The 21,667-nt window shown below is 44.4% G+C and overlaps 1 protein-coding gene across 3 annotated transcripts in view; it reads right to left on the bottom strand.

Moving 5' to 3' along the window:
- Window positions 1–16,666, bottom strand: part of USP4 (ubiquitin specific peptidase 4) — a 44,734-nt gene extending 28,068 nt beyond the window's left edge. Inside the window, exons 1-6 of one of the 3 annotated variants that reach the window (XM_039228036.1) lie at window positions 16,526–16,666; window positions 13,793–13,920; window positions 8,518–8,648; window positions 7,242–7,368; window positions 6,508–6,653; window positions 6,333–6,394 (exon numbers count right to left, since the gene is read on the bottom strand). In XM_039228036.1, coding sequence (XP_039083967.1) covers window positions 6,333–6,394; window positions 6,508–6,653; window positions 7,242–7,368; window positions 8,518–8,648; window positions 13,793–13,920; window positions 16,526–16,626 — 695 coding nt within the window. In that variant the 5' untranslated portion in view covers window positions 16,627–16,666. The remainder of the gene's footprint in view (window positions 1–6,332; window positions 6,395–6,507; window positions 6,654–7,241; window positions 7,369–8,517; window positions 8,649–13,792; window positions 13,921–16,525) is intronic. The other 2 variants (XM_039228034.1, XM_039228035.1) reach the window with 2 other exon arrangements.
- Between the last annotated feature and the right edge of the window lie 5,001 nt (window positions 16,667–21,667).

Genomic DNA, 21,667 nt, shown 5'->3' with positions numbered 1-21,667 from the left:
TCTAGCACCTGGTATTATCATTAAGGTGACAATGAACTCTTAGGCAGAATCCTAACTGCCTTCACAACAACCCAAGCTGTGCTCACCCCACACCAATGCTGTTAAACCTCATCTGTGTACACCCACATCTCCACTTCAGGGACACACTATCCTCTGCTAGTTCTGAGCAGGCAGCATTGAAAAGGAGCCATGGTGGAGAACTAATCAGGTCTCAGGCAAGTAAAGTCACAGGGAGTTAGAGAAAGAGAGAGAAGTAAGACCAGCTCTAAAGTTGATTCTATAGATAGGTTAAAAAAAAAAAAAAAAAAAAAGGATTAGGCCAATCAAGGACTTCCCCTGAGTGACACATTCACTTGATGTACTTTCCCATTCTGCCCATGTTAACTCCTATGTCCGCTTGACACATGATGTATTACTGAATATGGCTGGTCTGAGAGTTTTGATTAGTGAGTTTAACCCGTTTATAGCTTTTCTAATCACTATTCTAGCTGGTCTTAATTCAGCCTCCTTATCTCATGTTTTCTAATTACCAGATTTTTCAGTTGTTCCTTCTTTCCTCCTTTTTTTTTTTTGGCCCTCAATTTCCCTTCTTAGGTATGGCAGTTTCCTAGTTGTCTCCTAGGGTTCTGTGATTTATAATAAAAAAATATATGTATTTTTAAAATGTTTATTTAATTTTGAGACAGAGAGAGAGAGAGACAGAATCTGAAGCAGGCTCCAGGCTCTGAGTTGTCAGCAGAGCCTGACATAGGGCTTGAACTCTGAATGACAAGATCATGACCTGAGCCAAAGTCAAACACTTAACTGAATGAGTTGCCCAGGTGCCCCCCATAAGAAATATATTTTCGTTCTTGTTCAAAATTCCTGGTACACAGCCCCTAAAATGCTTGTAATTTCCTCAGTGATAAGAGCAATGGGAGCATCTTTTGTTGCATTTGTGGTTTGTTTGTTTTTTTGTCCTTGTTATCTGAAATAGCTTCAAGGTGATACAAGTGGAAGGAGTGTGTGGTTATTTCCAACAAACACCTTTCAACCATACCTCAGTTTCTGTTAATGACTTTCGGAAGATCACGAAGAATGAGGGCCAGTTGCCAGGAGATCTAACCATGTGATTAGAAGGTTGGAACTAACTAACCATTGGGGAGGGAAGAAGGGCTAGCACTCTTGAGTTCAGTTACCAATGGCCAAATGATTTAATCAATCATGCCTACTTACTGAGACCTTTACAAAAATCCCTGAAGTATGGGAATTTTGGAGAGCTTCCAGGTTGGTAAACACACGGAGGTGCTAGAAGGATGGCACGCCTAAATAGGGCATAGCAGCCCTTCACCCTTTCCCTATGCCCACCTGGTACCTATTCTATCTCACTGTTCCCTGGTTATAGCCTTTTGTAACAAAATGGTCATCTAGTGAATAAACTGTTTTCCCGAATTCTGTGAACTATTCTAGCAAATTATCGAGCCCAAGGAGAGGTCATGGGAACCCATGATTTGACTCAAACACAGGTAACAACTTGGACTTAGAACTGGGATCTAAAATGGGCCAGTCTGGGGCACCTGGGTGTCTCAGTCGGTTAAGCATCCGACTTCAGCTCAGGTCATGATCTCACAGTTCATGGGTTCAAGCCCCACCTCGGGCTCTGTGCTGACAGCTCAGCCTGTTTCAGATTCTGTGTCTGCCTCTCCCCTGCTCACACTTTGTCTCTCTCTGTCTCACTCTCAAAAATAAATAAAGATTTAAAAAATAATTAAAAAAATAAAATAAAATGGGCCAGTCTGGGGCGCCTGGGTGGCTCGGTGGGTTAAGTGTCCGACTTCGGCTCAGGTCACAATCTCATGGTTCATGCGTTCGAGTCCCGCATCAGGCTCTGTGCCAGGTATGGTTAACCCCAGTGAGTATGACAAGCAGTGCTGTTGTGAACATCTTTGAACTTATCTTTAAGTGAACATGAGATGTATTTCTGTTGGCAATATGCCTAGGAGTGGATCGCTGAGTTGTAGAAAATATACACAAAATTCCTCATTTAGTATGTGTTGCCAAGTCTTCTAAAATCACACCAATTTATATGGCCCATCAGCAAGGTCCAACAATTTGGGGTGTTCCACACCTCAACATCACTTGGTACTGTCCATCTTTTTCACTAAGCCATTCTGGTATGTGTGCAGAAGCACTGTGCTGTGGTTTTAATTTGCCATCTCTGGATGACTGCTGAGGTTAACACCTCTCCATAAGCTTGCAAGCCATCTGGATATCCTCTTTTATAAAATAACTGTTACAGATTTTTTGCCCCTTCTTCTAATGGAGTTGTCTAACTTTTTCTTATTGACTTGAAGGCATTTCTTCCAACTTCTGGATACAATTTGTCAAATATATGTATTGCAGTTATCTTTTCTCACCCCGTGGCTAGCCTTTTTACTCTTTGATGAACAGAAGTTCTTAACTTAAAAGTTGCCCCCTTTATCCATTTTCTCCTCCATGGTTTGTGGCACTGTGTCTTCTCTCTTGTCTTGTGACAAAAATCTTTGCTTACTCCAAAATCACAAAGCCCTTGCTTTTCTGGCCAACAGAATACTTCTTTAGGTGTGTGCTCTCTCTCACATATTAGAGATCTTACTGCAAGCGCCTGGGCTATAACAGTACTTCCTCCACACAGGAGCTCTGTGTGGAAAACCTTCCAAGGTCATCTATGCTAGAGAAAAAATTATTTCATCTTTACATTTAAGTAATAGTTTAGTAGGATATAAAATTCTGCTTTTAAAATTTTACTTCTGGGGCACCTGTGTGGCTCAGTTGATTAAGTATCCAACTTTTAATTTTGGCTCAGGTCATGATCTCACTGTGGGTTCGAGCCCCACATTGGGCTCTGTGCTGACAGTGCAGAGCCTGCTTGGGATACTCTCTCTCTCTGCCTTTGTCTCTCTCTCTCTCTCCCTCTACCCTACACCCTCTCTCCCCCAAAATAAATAAGCGTTAAAAAATACATACACACACACACACACACACACACACACGTGTGTATTTTTTTAAGAAAGTTATTTTGACACTGACAAAGTATCTTTTAGATCTACTGTTACTACTGAGAAGTTTGATACTAATCTGCTTCTTACTCCTTTGTGACTTCTTTCAACAAGATTTGGAATGTTCTCTACATCTTCATTGTTAAACTTTTACTCTAGTGTGCCTAGGCGTGGGCTTTCTTCCTTCCATCTGTCATGTTTAGCATTCTTTAAATTTCATATCTTTACTCTTTTATGATCTCTGAGAAACTCTTGGTCATTTAATCTTCAAATATTTTCTTCCCCTTGCTCCAGTCATTTCCTCTCTGCTTCTGAGATATGAATACTGACATTTTGACCCCCATCCTATAGCATTTTGCTTTTCCTATCTTTCATCTCATCCCTCTTAATGCCTTCTAGAATTCTTCAACTTAACTCTTCAACTTGTTCATTCAGTCTTCAGCTACATCCATTTTCCTACTCAACTCATCTCCTGAATTCTTTGTTCCCAAGAATGCCCCCTTGTTCCTTTCATGTACCCACCTCCTCTTTTCCTTGATGGTATTCTTTATGCTTACTCCATCCACCTATGAAGCTGGGAACATTGAATTATGCTCCCACTAGCACAGGCTGTCAATCTGGCCATTTTCCTTTCATTGCGACTATACCAGTCAGCTTCTCATCATGGCTCCCTCTGAGCTGTTAACCGGGTGAGACCATACTACTCGTCCCCTTACCACACCTCCTCCAAGAAGCTCCTTAACTCCCCCAGAGGCACAGCTAGAATCCAGAGTCTACACTGTCAACGGGGCCTACCACCTTTCCCCTGAAACCTCCTGCCATCCCTCCTGGCACAAGCCACAAAAAACTCCTGTCGGTCTTCAACACAGCCTGATTCTGCCTCAGAACTTCCACTGCTGCTGGCACCTCTGCCTCACAATGTAATTCTTTTTTTTTTTTTTTTTTTTTTACAAATAGTTTGTCAAATTAGTTTCCACATAACACTCAGTGCTCATCCCCACAAGTGTCCTCCTCCATGCCCATCCCCCCCTCCCCCCCACATCCATCAGTCCTCAGTTTTTGTCAGCATTCAAGAGTCTCTCTTGAATTTCCATTTCCCCCCTTCTTCTCCCCCTTGTTCCTCCATCAAGTTCCTCCTAATCCTCCTATACGTGCAAACATATGATATTTGTCCTTCTCTGCCTGACTTATTTCGCTCAGCATAACACCCTCAAGGTCCATCCATGTTGCTACACATAGCCAGATTTCATTGTTTCTCATTGCCATGTAGTATTCCATGGTATAGATAAACCACGTCTTCTTGATCCATTCATCTGTTGATGGACACTTAGGCTCTTTCCATGTTTTAGCTTCACAATGTAATTCTTATTAAGGACTCCGCTCACTGCTGATTCCTTCACCTCCTTCGTGACCATGTTCAAATGGCACCTCTGTGGGGCCTGCCCATCATGCTATTTAAATCTGCCTCTTCCCAGGGCCTAGCACCTGCTGATATTCTTCCCTGATTTCTTCCCCATGTGGATTTTTCTTGTCATTTTACTTCTCCTTGAGGATGGAGACTTTGTTTACTGCTGTATCCTCAGTATCTAGAACAGTATCTGGTGCCATTAGGGGAGTGGGGAAGGGAGTGTACCTCAGGAATCCCACTCTGGGCCCACTAGCCACTGGATACATTTTGCAGGGAGACTCTAACCTTTAGGCAAATACAAGAAGATACTGTTCTTTTCCAAAAGCTATCTCCCTTGACTGGAATCTGGGACCTCAGGGTGTAGAAAGGATGAGGAGCAGCAGCACTGGGAAGATAAAAAGGCAGAACTCAAACAGTCTCCCTTGACCAGTGCTTCGAGCCTCTTCTTGTCAATCCTACCTCACAGACTGGAATCCAACCACCTCTGTCTCCCCAGGGGTTCCTCACAGTTTTTATGTTATTTTCTCTCAGTTCTGTGGCATTTCCAGTTCCAAGAAGGGAGTCAGCAGCCTAGGCTAGCCTTCTGATTACTGTTGTCACAAATTACCAAAAATTTACTGGCTTAAAACAACACAGATTTATGAATAAACTGAATTTATATATTAAAAACACACACACACACAAAATGCAAATTTATTATCTTAACAATTCTGCAAGCCAGAAATCCAAAATGACTCTCACTGAGCTAAAAATCAAGAGCTGTGTTCTTTTGTGGAGGCTCTAGGGACTTCTAAAGGCTGCCCACATTCCATGGCCAGTGAAGTCTTTCTCCCATTTCATCACTGACTCTGCTTCTGTCCTCACATCTTCTCTGACTCTCCTTTCTCCCTCATCCATCCTGTGACTACACTGGGCCCATCCAGATAATCCAGGATAATCTCCCCATCTCAAGACCCTTAATCACATCTTAATCACTTTTGCCATGTAACCTAACATATTCAAAGGTTCTAGGGATTAGGATGTGGACATGGAGGGGGGCATTATTCTGCCACCACAGCCATTTTGTCATTTGTCAGGAAGTGGTGACCAGGGTTTCTCATACTGGAGTCTATGGCTAGGTTATCTGTAAAACCCTTGAGACTGTTGACAAAATGCTTGTCTTCTTGCGTGTTTCTCGAGAGAGAGCGGGTAGGTTTCATGATTCTCAAAGGAGCTATGAGCCCATCACTATGAAATAGTCCCTGTCCAAGACCTGACTGAAGGAAGAGAGCAAAGACCAACACTGTCCCCATAACCATCAGACCACAAACACGATCCCCCCACCTCCTACCATAAGAAAAACTCATCAGTCCTTTCTCTCCCCTTCTAAGGACATGCACAATTCCACACCGCCCACAAACCTCTCCTGAGAGAGGTGCCTAGGGTCCCACTTTAGTGGCAGAATAATTCTGGCAGAATAATTCCCCAAGTAAGCAACAATAACTAGCAGGCCCATGGGTAAAAAGTGGGGTGGGATCAAGCTACTACCTTTAAGTCATACAAGATCCCATGCCTGAGCCTTCTTTCCCAGCCAAGCCTCTCACCACAAGTGGAGAAAATAAATGGCCTTGATAAAAACAAAGCCAACTCTTGGCAGAGAAGCATTCCCATATCCAGAACGCTTCTCTTCCCTCTCTCATTCTCAACAAGAAAAGGCTCCCCATCTTGTTCACACACCCTGACAGCTTTCCTCAGACAGCTGCCCAGCACGCTGCTCACCCAAGGCCAGGATTACACTCTGGATATGAAATGGAATGTTTCTTCATTTGACTCCAAAAAATCTGTCTTAGTAACAAGTAACTGCTTTAGGAAACAGTGTCTCTCTGACACCTGCGTGCCCAGCCACAAGGGAGAAAAAGTTCACTTACTTTGACTGCGAGGTCTGCCTCGGCCATGTGCCATCTTCATTTTGGGGCTCAATTACTAGCACCTGAGTGAAAGGGAAAACCGTATAAGGAATCTGCAAAGCACCTCACTGCTGCTGCGCTCAGAACCAGAGATCTGGCAGAGCTGCCTGCTGGGGCATGGTCTGAGCCCTCCTACCTGACCCTGGTACAGCCCCGCATCCTGGACAGTGTTGTCTAGCTTGCTCAGCTGCTCATAAGTGTTGCTCATGTATTTGTTCCACAGCCGTGTTTCACGCTCAGCAGGGATGTTGAACAGCTTCCGCATCTCCTTCTCGATGGTTGCTAGGGACAAGCAGAAAGATCACTCAAGGCTTTCACCAGATGCAAGGCTAAAGGCAGCCGTACCGGGCAAATGCTCATCCTCTTTCCTGTTCAGATGGTCACAGGGGGCTTCGGACCAAAAGTTCTGACTGACCTCAGCCCCTTGGTGACTCCTAAGGCCAAACATCTTCCACAGGTATCATCTTACCCTCACACACCTAGAAACTTTCCCTATGCTCCTCTTTCTTTGAGAAGCCATTTATATAGCACATCAATAACACAGAAAGGTGAGAAAATTTATCTCTGAAGTTAAGACCAAGGTGGCTTCATATACTAGCCCTGCCACTTTCTCACAGAGATTTTTTTAATAAGTTACTTTAACATCTTTGAATCTGCATTTCCTCATCTTTACCACCATATGTCAAATGGGCAGGGGCCATGCCCAGCGTTCTACAGAACGTGATTCTCAGGCTTGGCTCTCTACAAGAGAGCAGGCTCCCACATCAGGACTGGTAACTACAACCTGAGCCTACGTGGATAACAATTCTGAAGGCGGTGCCTGGCTTCCCTCCCGTTAGCCACAATGCTCTGCACTCTCCCACTACTCACCAATTGTGTCTGCCTTGCTGAAATGGCAACTCAGCACATTGGTGGGGTCACTATTCTCACAGAGCTTCAGTTCCAGCAAATACACCTCTACCTTGCAGTGCTTGACAAATAGGCCATGCTCCACAACCTGCAAATAAGAGGCACAGGGGAAGGAGCAGGGGTTCCACACCAGTCTTGGAAACAACAGGTTTCATCAGTGGTAAAAGGCAGAATCCATACTTATCAGCTTCCCTAAGTGATTCGGGAATCAGAAGTACAGATTTTTAAAGCCACTGGCATCCGTCCTAGGAATTTAAAAATCTTTTTCCCACCCATGAGGAAAAGCATCCAGATGGAACAACACTGCAAAACAGGGAAGGCATTGTTTGTCTCTAAGTCAGGATCATGATGTCTCCTTTGCAGGTTTGTCAAACGAGAGATCTAGAGAATACAGTTAAATCCCTGTGGTAGCTGATCCCTTGCCGTATGGCATTAGCAGACATCTGCAGGAGAGTGGCACGCCCCCAACTTTTTGATCTCTTAACCCATCTTAGGGGCCCAGATTTCTAACTGGAGAAAGAAGTTAGTTCTGGCCCTGAACAGTGATCCTTAGAAGCATGGCCTCAGGACTGCAGTCCTTTCCTACTCTAAGAAAGGGAACTACAAACCAGACAGAGTGAGACATTTACTCAATGCCTACGTATCAGCAGACATGTGGGCCCTTGTGATTTCCTGTTTGGTAGGACAAGCAAACAACTGTGGAAGTCAAGGTAGGCAGTCTTCTTGTGATTCCTATCTACCAGAGGGGTTAAGAATCTGGGTGTCTATACCATAGCCTGCTTTTCCTCAAGAGGCTATTCTTCTCTGGCTTATAAACACCTGCTTTTTGATATATTAGACAGTGAACCAAAGACTCTTAAGCACAGAGAAAAAAGCAGTATCAGAAAAGTTTTAAGATAAACAGGAAGCAGTACACTACTGTAGGTCCCTATGACCCCAAGTCAACTTTCTCTCATACAGCCCTCCAGAAAGTGCTGTTATGGCATTGCTGGATACAACCCAAGCCACTAGGCAGCTCTGATATTTAGAGGCCACTCACTGTAATACCCCAAGTGAGAGCAGCCTCACTTCACCACTCACGATCACAATTCCCTAAAGGGAACCAGAAACAAGGCCTCAAACACCTCTATTTGACCACTTAGGTACATCTAATACCCTAGGAAACCAACACCAGTCAGTGTCCCCCAGGAAGCACTCGCAGACACTGACCAACAGCTATGACAATTCATGTACTCACTTTCCTGACAATGGGCTGCTGGCCTTCTACACAGCCATACCAGTTGAGTAATTTATTCCAGGCCTCAGTTGGGACCAATACATAGTCCAATTCATCAATTAAATGTTCTTTCAAGGTCTGACTCTCCGGATCTGAAAAAAGAAAACAGTTCATAACTCACTGCTCTTCTCCCAAGAAATGTTTGTTTTATAGGATTCTTATGTAATTTTCAGAAACAAGAGAATTATTTATAAGAACAGGTACAAAATTCCAAAATTCTGTCTCTGGACATAACACAGAGCAGACCTGAAAGCCATCTTTAGCCATGCTTTCAGAACATTTTATGATGAACATGTACTTCTTCTGTAACTGAATGGAGAAGAATAAAAGAGAAAACCTCCAATTTACATTTTCAAAGTGCTTCCAAAGTCCACAATTAAAACTGTTAATTATGACTATTTAATACAGCGTTCTTAGTGAACCTTAACTGAAGTCAAATGTCTTCTCCTCAGGGTGCCTGCGTGGCTCAGTTGGTTAACAGTCTGATTCCTGATTTTGGTTCAGGTCATGATCTCACAGTTCATGAGTTTGAGCCCCACTTCAGGCTGCATGCTGACACTGCAGAGCCTGCTTTGGACCCTCTCTCCCTTTTGCTCTGTTCCTCCCCTGCTTGCTTGTACACATGCGCTCTCTCTCTTTCTCAAAATAAATAAAATAAACCTTAAAAATATATACATCATCTCCTGATTTACTTAACAGTTTTTTAATGTTTGTTTTCTAGAAAGAGAGAGAGAGAGATTTTGAGTGGGTGAGGGGCAAAGGGGGAGAGAGAGTGACACAGAATCTGAAGCAGACTCCAGGCTCCAGCTGTAAGCACAGAGCCCCGAGGTCATGACCTGAGCCGAAGTCAGACGCTCAACCGACTGAGCCACCCAGGCACCTCTTCTCCTGAAAAAGTTACTAAGAAAGCAACAATCACGTTATTGAAGTCAAATTTATTTTACCAAGAGTCATTTGGTATTCTTAGTTTTCAACAGTTCAAGTCAAAACCTAGCAAGACAACCCCCTATGGAGGAAGAACATATGTAACACTCCAACATGCTAAATGTCCACTTCACACCTACCACAGGCAGGCAACATGACCTGGAGTCAGAAGTGGAGGTTTGCGATCTGAAACCTACTTCCTCAGCTGAGGATCAAGGAACTGGATCAAGGGAAGACTGATCACCTCCCACCAAGGGAGCCTCTCTGTGCCCATCAACACCCACTCCTATGGTAGCACAAGTCACAAAATTGGGAAAGCAGACATACCCACAATGGTGCAATTCATCTTTAACTCAAGGCAGATGAAGTTAAAAACTAAAACTAAAACCATAAGCAGCGTTTGCAAGGTAACCAGGGCTTCCCATCACCTACCCCCTCAACACCAGTTTATACCTTATCCCATCAGCTCTTCTGCCCTTCCTTAGAGCAAGTTTCAGACCTGATCCATGTCTGCCTTTTTCATTTCCAAGGAAATAGGAAAGGAATTAAAACAGCAGTGGAGGACAGGAATACCAAAAAGAGATGGATGAATGGACAAACATGATGTGGCACATACCTGTAACGGAATATTTTTCAACCTTTAAAAGGGAAGGAAATTCTGACCTCACTATGAGGATGGACCCAAGAATACTATACTAAATAAAATAAGGCAGTCACAGAAAAACAAATACTGAATGATTCCACTTAAATGAGGTATCCAGAGTAGCCAGATTCAGACACAGGAAGTAGAATGGTGGTTGCCAGGGGCTCAGAGGAAAGGAGGCTGGGAGTTACTGCTTAACTAGGTGTGGGGTTTTAGGTTTGCAAGGTGAAAAAGTTCTGGAGATTGGCTGCAAAACAATGTAAATATGCTTAATACCACTGAAATGTACACTTAAAAAAAGATCAAGGTGATAAATTTTATGTCATGTGTATTTTACCATAATTTAAAAAAAAAGGTGGACACTTCTAATTGATGAGCCACCCACTTTCAACAGCAGCTCTGGCATGATTGTTAACAATGACAAACCAGGCCTTTTCTGTCAGGAACAGAAGGATGATGGGGCGCCTGGGGCGCTCAGTCAGTTAAGAGTCTGACTTCGGCTTAGGTCATGATCTCCCGTGGGTTCGAGGCCCACATCGGGCTCTGTGCTGACAGCTAGCTCAGAGCCTGGAGCCTGTTTCAGATTCTGTATCTCCCTCTCTCTCTGACCTTCCCCATTCATGCTGTCTGTCTCTCTCTATCAGAAGTAAATAAAATAAAAAATTTTAAGAAACAGAAGGATGATCCACTGGTATCAGTCTGCTTGAGACAAAAGCTTCCCCCCGACACTGACAACCTAAAAACAAACTTTTTTCTGATTTATAAATTAAATCTCACAGAAATTATTTGCTTATTGTCTTACTTGGGGGAGACACCCCTTCTTCATTTCCAACACTAAGCACCATACAGATCTGGCCATCCATACTGTGCCTAGCAACAGCCAGAAACCTTTAAATGTGGGAAAAGAACATACAGCTTACAGCAGCAGCATCCCCAAGTACAGCATTTCCACAGGGCATTTTCCCCTGTAAGATTCATGATGACTTTCCCAAACATGTCATTCTTGGACACGACAGTACAAATGCAGTACACATAACTGGAATTTCGACTTCACTTAACTGGAAATTTCAAATTTCACTTAAAACTGGATCAGTCTAAAGGCATCATGCTCAGGGTGCCTGGGTGGCTCAGTCAGTTAAGTGTCTGACTTTGGCTCAGGTCATGATCTCAGGGTTTGTGGGTTTGAGCCCTGCATCAGGCTCTGTGCTGACAGCTAGCTCAGAGCCTGGATCTTCAGATTCTGTGTCTCCCTCTCTCTCTGACCCTCCCCTGCTCACGCTGTCTCTCTCTGACTCTCAAAAATAAATAAAAAACATAAAAAAATTTTTTAAATAATAAAGAAACATAATAATAAAATAAAGGCATCATGCTCAAAAATCACACAGGGGTTTTGAATTGAGGATTTAGTCTCCAAATTTCTTCCAGAGAGTGGCAAATAAAGGTGGGAAAGGAGAGCACTGGTTGGCCTAAGCACAGGGATTCCAACTGGTAGACAGCAGGGGCAGAGGTGGAAATGAGAAAAGGTGTGCTCTGTAGACAACATAAACAAGGATATGCCGTACCCCATCCTTCCCCACTTCCAAGAGCTCCGTTCAGCCACTCATGACTCTAGGGAAAGGCAGCTCAACTGGACTGACAGGTGACTGAGAGCCTCGGAACTAAGGGGTGACCCTCGATCATGAGACAAGTCATTTCTGTACTGTCAATGTCCCAAGAAAGCAGGGTCTGAACAGAATGTACTTCTCACTTCCTAAGCACACAGCAAATGTTTCAAAGCCAAATGACATCAAATTGGGGGACCATGGAAAAAATGCCTTCCTTTAGCTGAAAAGCATCCAAAATGACTTCAGAGAGTCCCTCCAGCCCTAGGATTCTTATCACTAGTACTCTTAAAAGCATTAAGAAATCTTCTATTCACAGGGCACCTGGGTGGCTTAGTTGGCTGAGCATCCGACTTCAGCTCAGGTCATGATCTCCCCATTCCCAAGTTTGAGCCCCATGTTGGACTCTGTGTCCAGCTCAGAGCCTGGAGCCTGCTTTGGATTCTGTGTCTCCCTCTCTGTCTCTGTCCCTCCCGCACTCATGCTCTGACTCTCTCTCTCCCTCTCAAAAATAAATAAACATTAAAAAAAACCCAAAAACCTTATTCAAGAAAGAAAGGGGGAATGCCAAGGTGACTCAGTCGGTCAAGCATCCTACTTTGAGCCTTGCACTGGGCTCTCTACTGTCAGTGCAGAGTCTGCTTTGTATCCTCTGTCCCCCTCTCAGTCTGTACAGCATGCAACCCCTGATCTCAGGGTCATGAGTCCAAGCCTCATGTTGGAGTTAGAGATTACTAGAAAAAAAATAAAATAAAAAAGGGGGGGTGAAGGAAAAGTGCAAATACACTGCTGTGCTCCCTTGGGCAACTTCATGGTATGATCCCACCATCGGTGACCTACATCAGGAAACAAAGTACATGAACTATTCATCATGTCACTTAGACCTCCCCTAAAACAAGTCTGAGCATTTTTTTTTTTTTTTGAGAGAGAATGAATCTCCAGCAGGCTCCACACTCAGCGTGGGGCCCAATGTGGGGCTTGATCCCACAACCCTGGGATCATGACCTGAACTGAAAAAGAGTCAGACGCTCCACTGACTGAGCCACCCAGGAGCCCAAAGCATGTTCATTTTTAAAAACACCCAGCTTAGTGTTAGGTACTTGGATCAATCTTTGTGCATGGTCTATCTTGCTGCTGCTCTGATTTGGGGCACAATCGACAAATCACCTCTGCCCTGCTTGCAAGTGAGTCTTAAGCTAGGCAGAACAGAGCCTAAGAAAGCAGGACTGTCATCTCAATGCATCTACAGGTATAAGCCCAGCTCTGGTAGGTCACTTATCACTTTTTCAGTCACATCTTCCACCGGGAACTGATTGTGATGATAACTCTACTTTCCACCTCTCCTCACACTACTTCCGTAACAAACAACCATCACTGGAATGCTTGATGGATGAGACAGGCCTACAGTTTGTTCCACTGCAAAGGTTAACACAGAACATTCTGGTATATGTGCTGCCGAAGCGAACACAACACAGAATATTCTGGTATCCAAATTTCAGATTCCAGATGCAATTTCAAAATGATATCCTATTTCTTTCCATTCCACATGCTAATCTATAATGTGACATCTCTGGCAGAAATAATTTGCAAAAAGAAAAATACTGGAAGCATGCTCTTGTTAGAAGCAGTTCGTTTAGGAAAAAAGTAGCTTAACTTCTCCCTGAGTGTCTACAAAGACTTCTTTGATAGATACAAATCAAGGATATTTGTTTCTATCCCCTCACAGTAGCAAAGTTAGGTTCACGATGTCCATGTTACTGATAAACACCACTGTAGGCCACTGCATGGGTGATTACTTCAGTTAGAAAAGCAATGGGGGAGGGGGGGGAATGCCTGGGTGTCTCAGTCAGTTAAGCATCTGACTTTGGGTCAGGTCATGATCTCACAGTTCCTGGGTTCAAGCCCTGCATTGGGCTCTGTGCTGAAAGTTAAGAGCCTGGAACCTGCTTCAGATTCTGTGTCTCCCTCTCTCTGCCCCGCCCCTGCTCACTCTCTCTCTCAAAAATAAACATTAAAAATAAAATTTAAAAAAAAAAGGAAAGAAAAGAAAAGCAATGGGATACTATACCTGAAAAGAGTCCAGAATTATCTATTGGACCAGGAAACAGATTGTGTTCACCCACATTGTACATATCCCAGCTGTCGAAGCCCACATACTTCTTCCACTGCTTGAACCACCGGCTGTCAATAAGATACCTAGAGACAGACAAAAATTTACTCTACCAGAAAAGCTGAGGTTGTATGCGTCTGCAACTGCTCTCTTAATTTCTTTTTATGGTCTTCCAACCTGAGCAACACACAGTCCCCATTCAAAAACACACTCAAGAACAAAGCAGGAACAGGCCTCACATGGTAGAGAGGATCTGACAAAGGCCAAAAATCCATTAACTGAAATGATTGCTGGAAAAATGAATAGGGGCACCTGGCTGGCTCAGTCAGTGGAGTATGAGACTCCTGATCTCTGGGTCGTGAATTCAAGCCTCATGTTGGGCACTGAGCTACTTAAAAATAAATAAATACATAAATAAATAAATACACACACATATATGTATATAAAGAATGAATAAAAGGAAATGACTAGCTTCAAAAGGCTTATTTTTTTAAATGTTTGTTTATTTTTTTGGGAGAGAGAGAGTGTGTGCACATAGGAGAGGGGCAGGAGGAGAGAGAGATTGAGAGAATCCCAAGCTGACTCCACACTGTTAGTGCAGAGCCCGATGCAGGGCTCAAACTCACAAACTGTGAGATCATGACTTGAGACAAAATCAAGAGTTGGATGCTTAACCAACTGAGCCACCCAGGTGCCCTCAAAAGGCTTTTTTAAATGATGTCCTCCTGGGATGCCAGGGTGCCTCAGTTGGTTAAGCATCCAACTTAGCCTCAGGTCATGATCTCACGGTTCATGGGTTCAAGATCTACTTCAGGCTCTCTGCTTCAGATTCTGCATCTCCCTCTCTTTGTCCTTCCATGCTCACACTCTGTCTCTATGTCTCTCTCTCAAAAGTAAATAAACATTAAAAAAAAAAAAAATATTTACTATTCATTTTTAAAATTAATAAATAATGTCCTCCTATGAGTAAAATCTTGTTTGCTAATAAACAAGTTATTAAATTCATAATGATCTTTATAGAGGTCCTTGTCCAAGACAGATAGTTTGGGTACACTGTGCGATAACACCATATACTCCCATAGTCCTGTGAGAACTAGAAGATATTAAAAATATGCGTGTGTAATAAAAAATATTGTAACAAAAAATTAATTCATAACTTTTTAAAAAAAAGTTATACGTTTAAAAAAAGTGTGTGTTTACATATACATGCATATACAACAGTGTTTCAGTATGACATATAATAGTTTCTAGTCTCTAGTTATTAAGTTGCTCTGGTTATATTTAAAAAGTATCACTATGCTGTTGAGGCATCTGGGTGGTTCAGTCAGTTAAGCATCTGACTTTTGGTTTAGCCCCAGATCATGATCCCATGGTTCATGAGTTTGAGCCCCAAGTCGGCTATGCGCCGACAGTGCAGAGCCTACTTGGGATCCTCTTTCTTCCTCTCTCTTTCTGCCCCTCCCCTGCTCATATTCTCTCTCACTCTCTCTCAAAAAAAAACTTTAAAAAAAAGTATCACTATGCTGTTTTACAACTAAGACAGAAGAAGGGAGAAGTATCTGTGGGGGGAGAAAAGCACAATTATCTTGGTGAGTCCTTTTATAGCCAACAAATGTCAGAGATCAGGCAGCTTCCCAGAGGCCACAAGGATCCATAAATATATCCAAATCTCTACAACGCTCTTTTCCCTCCAAACCCCTTGAACAGCACCCTCCAAATACTTCTAGTGTGTGATCTTAGTCTGTCTCAAACTTCCTCTGGTTCTACTGAGTATTCATCATATATCACCCCTATACAGGATAACTTCCTCTGTTTGCCCTACATTTCACAGCTTGGCCAGCTCAGGAATACTGTATAGCCCTATCTGAACTCCTCATCCCAGTGTGTCCCTCACCTGCTCAATTCCTCTGTTACTGTAAATGGCATTATCAACAAAGCCACAGTTGCTTAAAAATGGATGTTCAATCAAGTTCAATGCAAAGCCAAGCCCTGGCTTTCTACTCCCACATGAGAAAGACCACCCAGGAATCTCCTCACTAGTAGAAGTATCTTCCCTTCCACTAAACAACTTATTAAGAAACCTCTGGTCTCAGACTTGCTCTTCTAAACTCTGAACTTTTAATCTTTTTATCTAGGCTCTAATCTGTCCTCTTCTCTCACTCCGAAACGCTGCTGCCACAATTATTTACTACCAAAGTAACCTGGACCTCTCAAACATTTGTTCAGCTTCTGACCTTGGCACCCGCTCGGCAGTTTACAAGTTACAAAAGTATCCACTTCTGACCGTCTTCTCAACCCGAAAGGTGGGGGTGCCAGATATTGGTACCCTAGCTTTAACAGTAAGGAACCGGGATCTGGGAGGTGTGGTCGCCTTCGCTCAAGGTCACACAGCAAGTCCTCAAAGGTAAAAGGGTTCTTCACAACCTGAAGTTCCCCTTCTCCTCATCCTGCAGCCCTCGCCCCCACCGGGTCCGTCTTCTGGGGTTCTGAATGGGGCGGGACGACCTTCACTCTTTCCCAGAGGTGATACTGCTTTCCTCTCCTGAGGGACAGGATTCAGGGCAGCCTCCTCCAAGGGTCTAACATCGCCCCCGCCCGGCCCCTACCCAAGCCCGGAAAGAGGGGTCCGGCCTGAGGACGAGAGCCCCTGCCCCTGGTCTTGAGCGGCGGAACGGAGGGCCTGACGCTCACCACTGCGCCCCTCGTTGGAGCGTGGTCCTCATCAAGGCCCCGAGCTCCGATTTCTGGGTCTCCGCATCCGGTCGCTCACGGCAGCCTCCACCTTCCGCCATCTCGTCCGCTGCCCCGGCCCAGCCGGCCCGGACATCCGCCTCGCGCACGGCGTGCTGTGGACCGCGCCCACGCACGCACACACGCACGCGCGCGCGCGCGCTCCCAAACCCCACATCGGGCCGCGGCCTCGACTGCCCGCTGGCCTTTTCCTTTTCAGCCCGCCTGTCACGCGCGGTTCCTCTCCCACGGATGCGCGGCGGAGCTGGGAGGGGGCCGGAAGAGGAGGCGGGCGCCGCGAAGCTAGCTGCGCTTTTCTCCTGCCCTGTGGGCAGCCCCGCGGGATGGCTGTTCCGCACCCCTTTCTCTGTCTTGCTCGGCCATCTCTAGGTGACTGATAGAAGATACCCCCCTGCCCCCGGGCACCCCACCGGGGCCCGTGTGTTAGCCTGCTCCTAGCTTTTCTAGCTTTCATCTGGAGACCTTAGGCCAGTCCTTAGCCGCCCAAACGTGGGAGCGAGGTCCCTGACCTGAAGACCCTACAGGGATTTGGGGGAGTGCCGTGTGCATCAGCGCCTTGGGACCGGCACTCAACAGTGTGGTCTAGTCATTAACATTCGTCTCAAACAGTCTAGATGCCAGAATCATGGCCCACAGACGAGTTCCGCCAGCACTCCTCACTGAGCTAGTCAGGGAGACAAGCAGCCGCTGAGGGGCGATCGCAACTGGGGGAAGAAGAGGTCCAGATGTGTTCTCCACATGAGGTGCCCAAGCTGCTGCTTAATTTGTTGCTGCAACAAGAAGCAGTGTCCTGAACGCTGTTTTCCACTCGACCCTGCATACAAAAAGTACAGCCCTCCTCAGAAAGTGGGAAGTAAGCCCGCGAGGAGGCCAGGCAGCTGATGTCGAGCACTTCCGGTCCTCCAAAATAAGACACAGTGCCTAACTTCATACAGTCTAATGGAGAAGAGATATTACACAAATAACCCCAGCGTCAAACTGTGTGTGGTAAGTGCCGTTGAAGAGTATGAACCAAAAACAGAATATGAACCAAAGACTTTAGAACCCTGAGCTGTGAAAGGCAGCCTTTGGCTTGTGTAGCATTTGAGTGTGGTCTTAAGCATAGAAATGATGGTGCATGATACAGGAAGCGAAACTACAGGAGTCAATTTCTGGAACATTCAGGGCAGTATCAAAGAGTGAGGATTAGACCAGTTAAGCTGGAAAGAACCTTTGATCTGAAGCTAAAATAGAGGCCAGAAGGACCATATACTCTGCCTTTAATGGCCCACAGATACTAACTATGAAAGTTTTCAGGGCAGAGAGGAAATAGCTGAGGGTGCTTTATACCCACAGTGGTGCAGCCCAGAGAAGTATTAGGAACCATTCACTGTAGAGATGGCAATGAGGGAGAAGAGAGGAGCATTCTTCGGTGTTGGGGATAGAGGAGGGAGCACTGACTTGGGCAGGGTGTGGTAGGTCATTTGAACAGATATACTAATTTTATGTCAGGTTTTGGCAAATTGAAATTACCACGAATTCATTTTGCATTACCTGGAACACCCATCACGAATCATCTGGTAACACTGGCCTCTTGGCAGTTGACTAGATAGGAAGGGAAAATAGATCTGGAATTAAAACGGCCTTGAATAACCACATAGCAGTTAATCCCCTGCAGATGAGTTAACACCACATGATAGTTCTGCATCTGGGAGCCAAGCCTGACAACCTGAGTGCCCTTCTGTGAAAGTTCTTTGAAATTGTTGAAAATGTTGTTAAACGAGAAACACTACCTTTAGCCCTGTTATTTATGGAAAAAGAAAGTTGGGTTATCTGAACCTACACTAGAGGGTGTCTGCTAATCTCTTCTTTTTTTAGCAATTTCTCCTATACCGTTTATGGTCTGGGTCAGAGTCTTAAGGAAGTAGGACAAGTCCTCAGCCCCACTAGAAAAGGGGACAAAACCTAATTATAAATATGAAAACTTTGGAAAACCTTTTTAAGGCAGGATCTCCTCAGTGCTATTAAATGGCTATAAAAATCATGCATTAATTATGGATAGTTCCTAAAAATGTATTCTAAGATTATAAGATGCCGGTAGTTAAAATGCAAGGAATAAAGTGAAACTTCACAGTCAGAAAATCATTATTTCCGAAGTTTTAAAATGTTTTTAGTGAGTTTGATTAAAATATTAAAGATTGCAGGGGTGTCTGGGTGGCTCAGTCAGTTAAGCATCCGACTTTAGCTTAGGTCATGATCTCACAGTTGGTGAGTTCAAGCCCCACATTAGGCTCTGTGCTGACAGCTCAGAGCCTGGAGCCTGCTTTGGATTCTGTGTCTCCCTGTCTTTCTGTCTTTCTGTCTCTCTCTCTAAAAAATAAACAAACATTAGGGCTCCTGGGTGGCTCAATTGGTTAAGCATCTGACTTCAGCTTGGTTCATGATCTCATTGTTTGCAAGTTCGAGCCCCACATAGGGCTCTGTGCTGACAGCTCAGAGTCTGGAGTCTGCTTCGGATTCTGTGTCTCTCTCTCTCTCCCACCCCTGATTGTGCTCTGTCTCTGTCTCTCAAAAGTGAATAAATGTTAAAAAATTTAAAAATAAATAAACATTTAAAAAACGAAAAAAATGTTAAAGCCTGGAAACCATCAACATCGGCCCATGTGTCCCTACTATTGTGGGAAACCTGTGGCTTTGGGAGGAAGTGCATGATTCAGCTCAGGAGACACCCTGGCACCAGGGCTGTGTTCTCTGTTGGGCCTCTTACCCTAGGGAGAGGTTTAGGCCTAGTAGGGCACTCACTTGGCCTCATAACCAAACCCCGGAACTGAATAACCCACCCATTGCCATGGCAGCTTGGGCTGCAAGAACAGGAAGGAAAGCAGGAGGCCAGCTAGAGGGAACAAAAAGGCTTGATCTTGGATGGTGATGACCCAGCTGAGAGTTTGTAATGTCTGAGTGTGTGAACTTTAAGCTTTATTTGATTCCAAATCATAAAGTTCTAGCCTTGCTGGCAGTATGGCTTGCTCTATACCTAACTGCAGTTGGCCCTCCCAGCCTAGTCTTGGTCCACACTTGGCTGGCAATGACAGAGATGTGTAGAAGTATTCACAAATATATTGGGCAGCTTTTGATTACAGGTCTCTTTGGGGAGAAATATTTTTGTTTCCTTCTTGTCTGTCTGTCTTCTTGTCTTGCTTCTTTAACCTACCCAGGGGACTGTGAAACAATAAAATGCTCTAGAAATACATTTTAGAAGAATTAAACACCTTATCAGTGACATTATAACCTCTGTTATAGAAGGATTAGACCTGAAGGAATCTCAGAGAGAAACTAGGAATCACCTTTCCTACATTAAAGACTTATGCTGTTGGATGGATTCCATTTTGGTTATGCCACTACTGAAGGCCAGCTCTGATTGGGCATGGAGGGGATGGCATCCTGAGCCCCAGTGTGGCTAGTGTCTTCTCTTCCTCCTCTCTCTCTCTTTTTTTTTTTTTTTTTTTAAGTAGGCTCCACACCCAGCATGGGGCTTGAATTGAGGACCCTGAGACCAAGAGTCAGGTGCCCTGAGAGCTGAGCCAGCCAGGCACCCCTCTTCCTCCTCTATTACCACTGATGTCTTAACCATACACAAGTATTTAGCTGTTAATTGTGTTGTTTGCCCTTTATACAGAGCAAATTCTCAATAGGCATTTCTTAGATGAATGAATGGAAAAATACCAAATACTAGCCATTTTTTTTCATTTGGCTAATAATCTATTACATACGAGTACTCACAGTCCTTATCTTCCAGGGGTTCACAGCCAGTATGGTTGGGGAAGATGTTCTCACATGTAATTATACTTTGTGTGTTGTGTGACAAAGTGCTCCAGGGACATGGAGGGTGATGCTACAGACACATTGTTGGGAAGGAAACCTAAGCAACTAGTATAGATAGGGAGCCAAGGCATGCTAACATTCCGCCTGGCCTTTAGGCATATATGATGAGTCTGCAAGGGATGCTCAGGGGGCCAGGGCTTCTTTAGATTCACACACACATGTACACAGGCAGAGCTACATGCTGGGGACAGAGGAGGCTGGGGTAACAGGTGCTTCCTCCTCAGGGAGACTTGGTTCACTTGCACTTGCTTCCTGGTGGAGCCAGGTGGCCTGTAGAACTGTTCGACACCACCCAAGATGGGCTACACATACTCCTAGATACTGCTTGGACTTTACGCATTTGGATGAAGTGGGAGTGTTTTGTGGTCTCATACTCTGGCCTATCTGGCTGCAACTATACTAGGCCTGGGGGCAAGGGCACTGGAGATGGGGTCTGTACAACGAATAATAGAAAGGTGGCTGGGCCTCTACCTAGCACATCACTGTCATGTTATGTCAGTCTTAGTACCTCTGAATGCTACTAACATTACTTATCAGCAAGCTGCCTACCTAGTTGGTGATTTTAGTTTTGCTTTATCCCATGACAAATCTGGAGTTCAGTTCTTGGGGAGGTCAAAGCTGAAGGATCTCGGAGCTCAGAGTTTGCTTCTCTATTACTCCCAGGGTTGGGGGCTGGCCCCATGAGCCCTTACTCCTTAGGCCAGAACTTCTGTTTGTGCTCACAGCTCCCAATTCAGTAGTGCCTGATGCAAAGCATGTGTGTGGTAACTTGTGTGACCAGCTGGAGTTAGGCTTTATTTTAATGCCACCCCAGGCTCACCTCCATGTGTGAAAGCATGCTCTTCTAGCATATTTTGTGATTTAATATAATAAAAATCTGCCAAGTTCAGGGCTCTACGGCAGGGATCCCTATCCATTCTTCATAGGTCCATGCTAGGTTCTTGTAAGGAAATCTTTAGGCAGTGTTTTTTACTTAGTATTATCCAAAAGTTTAAACTTAAGAGATTTATTGAACTGATAGGGACAGGAATGCTTCTCTGAAAATAAACTTGTTTTACTTATTTATGTATTCATTTATTTATTTATATTTAATACAAAATTTTTAATGTTTATTTTTGAGACAGAAACAGAGTCCAAGCGGGGGAGAGGCAGAGAGAGAGGGAGACACAGAATGGGAAGCAGGCTCCAGGCTCTGAGTTGTCAGCACAGAGCCCGATGCAA

This window comes from Hyaena hyaena, unplaced genomic scaffold (assembly GCF_003009895.1).
Source record: "Hyaena hyaena isolate Hyena2069 unplaced genomic scaffold, ASM300989v1 scaffold_30, whole genome shotgun sequence".
NCBI lineage: Eukaryota > Metazoa > Chordata > Mammalia > Carnivora > Hyaenidae > Hyaena > Hyaena hyaena.
This window is presented reverse-complemented; position numbering and strand designations above follow the sequence as displayed.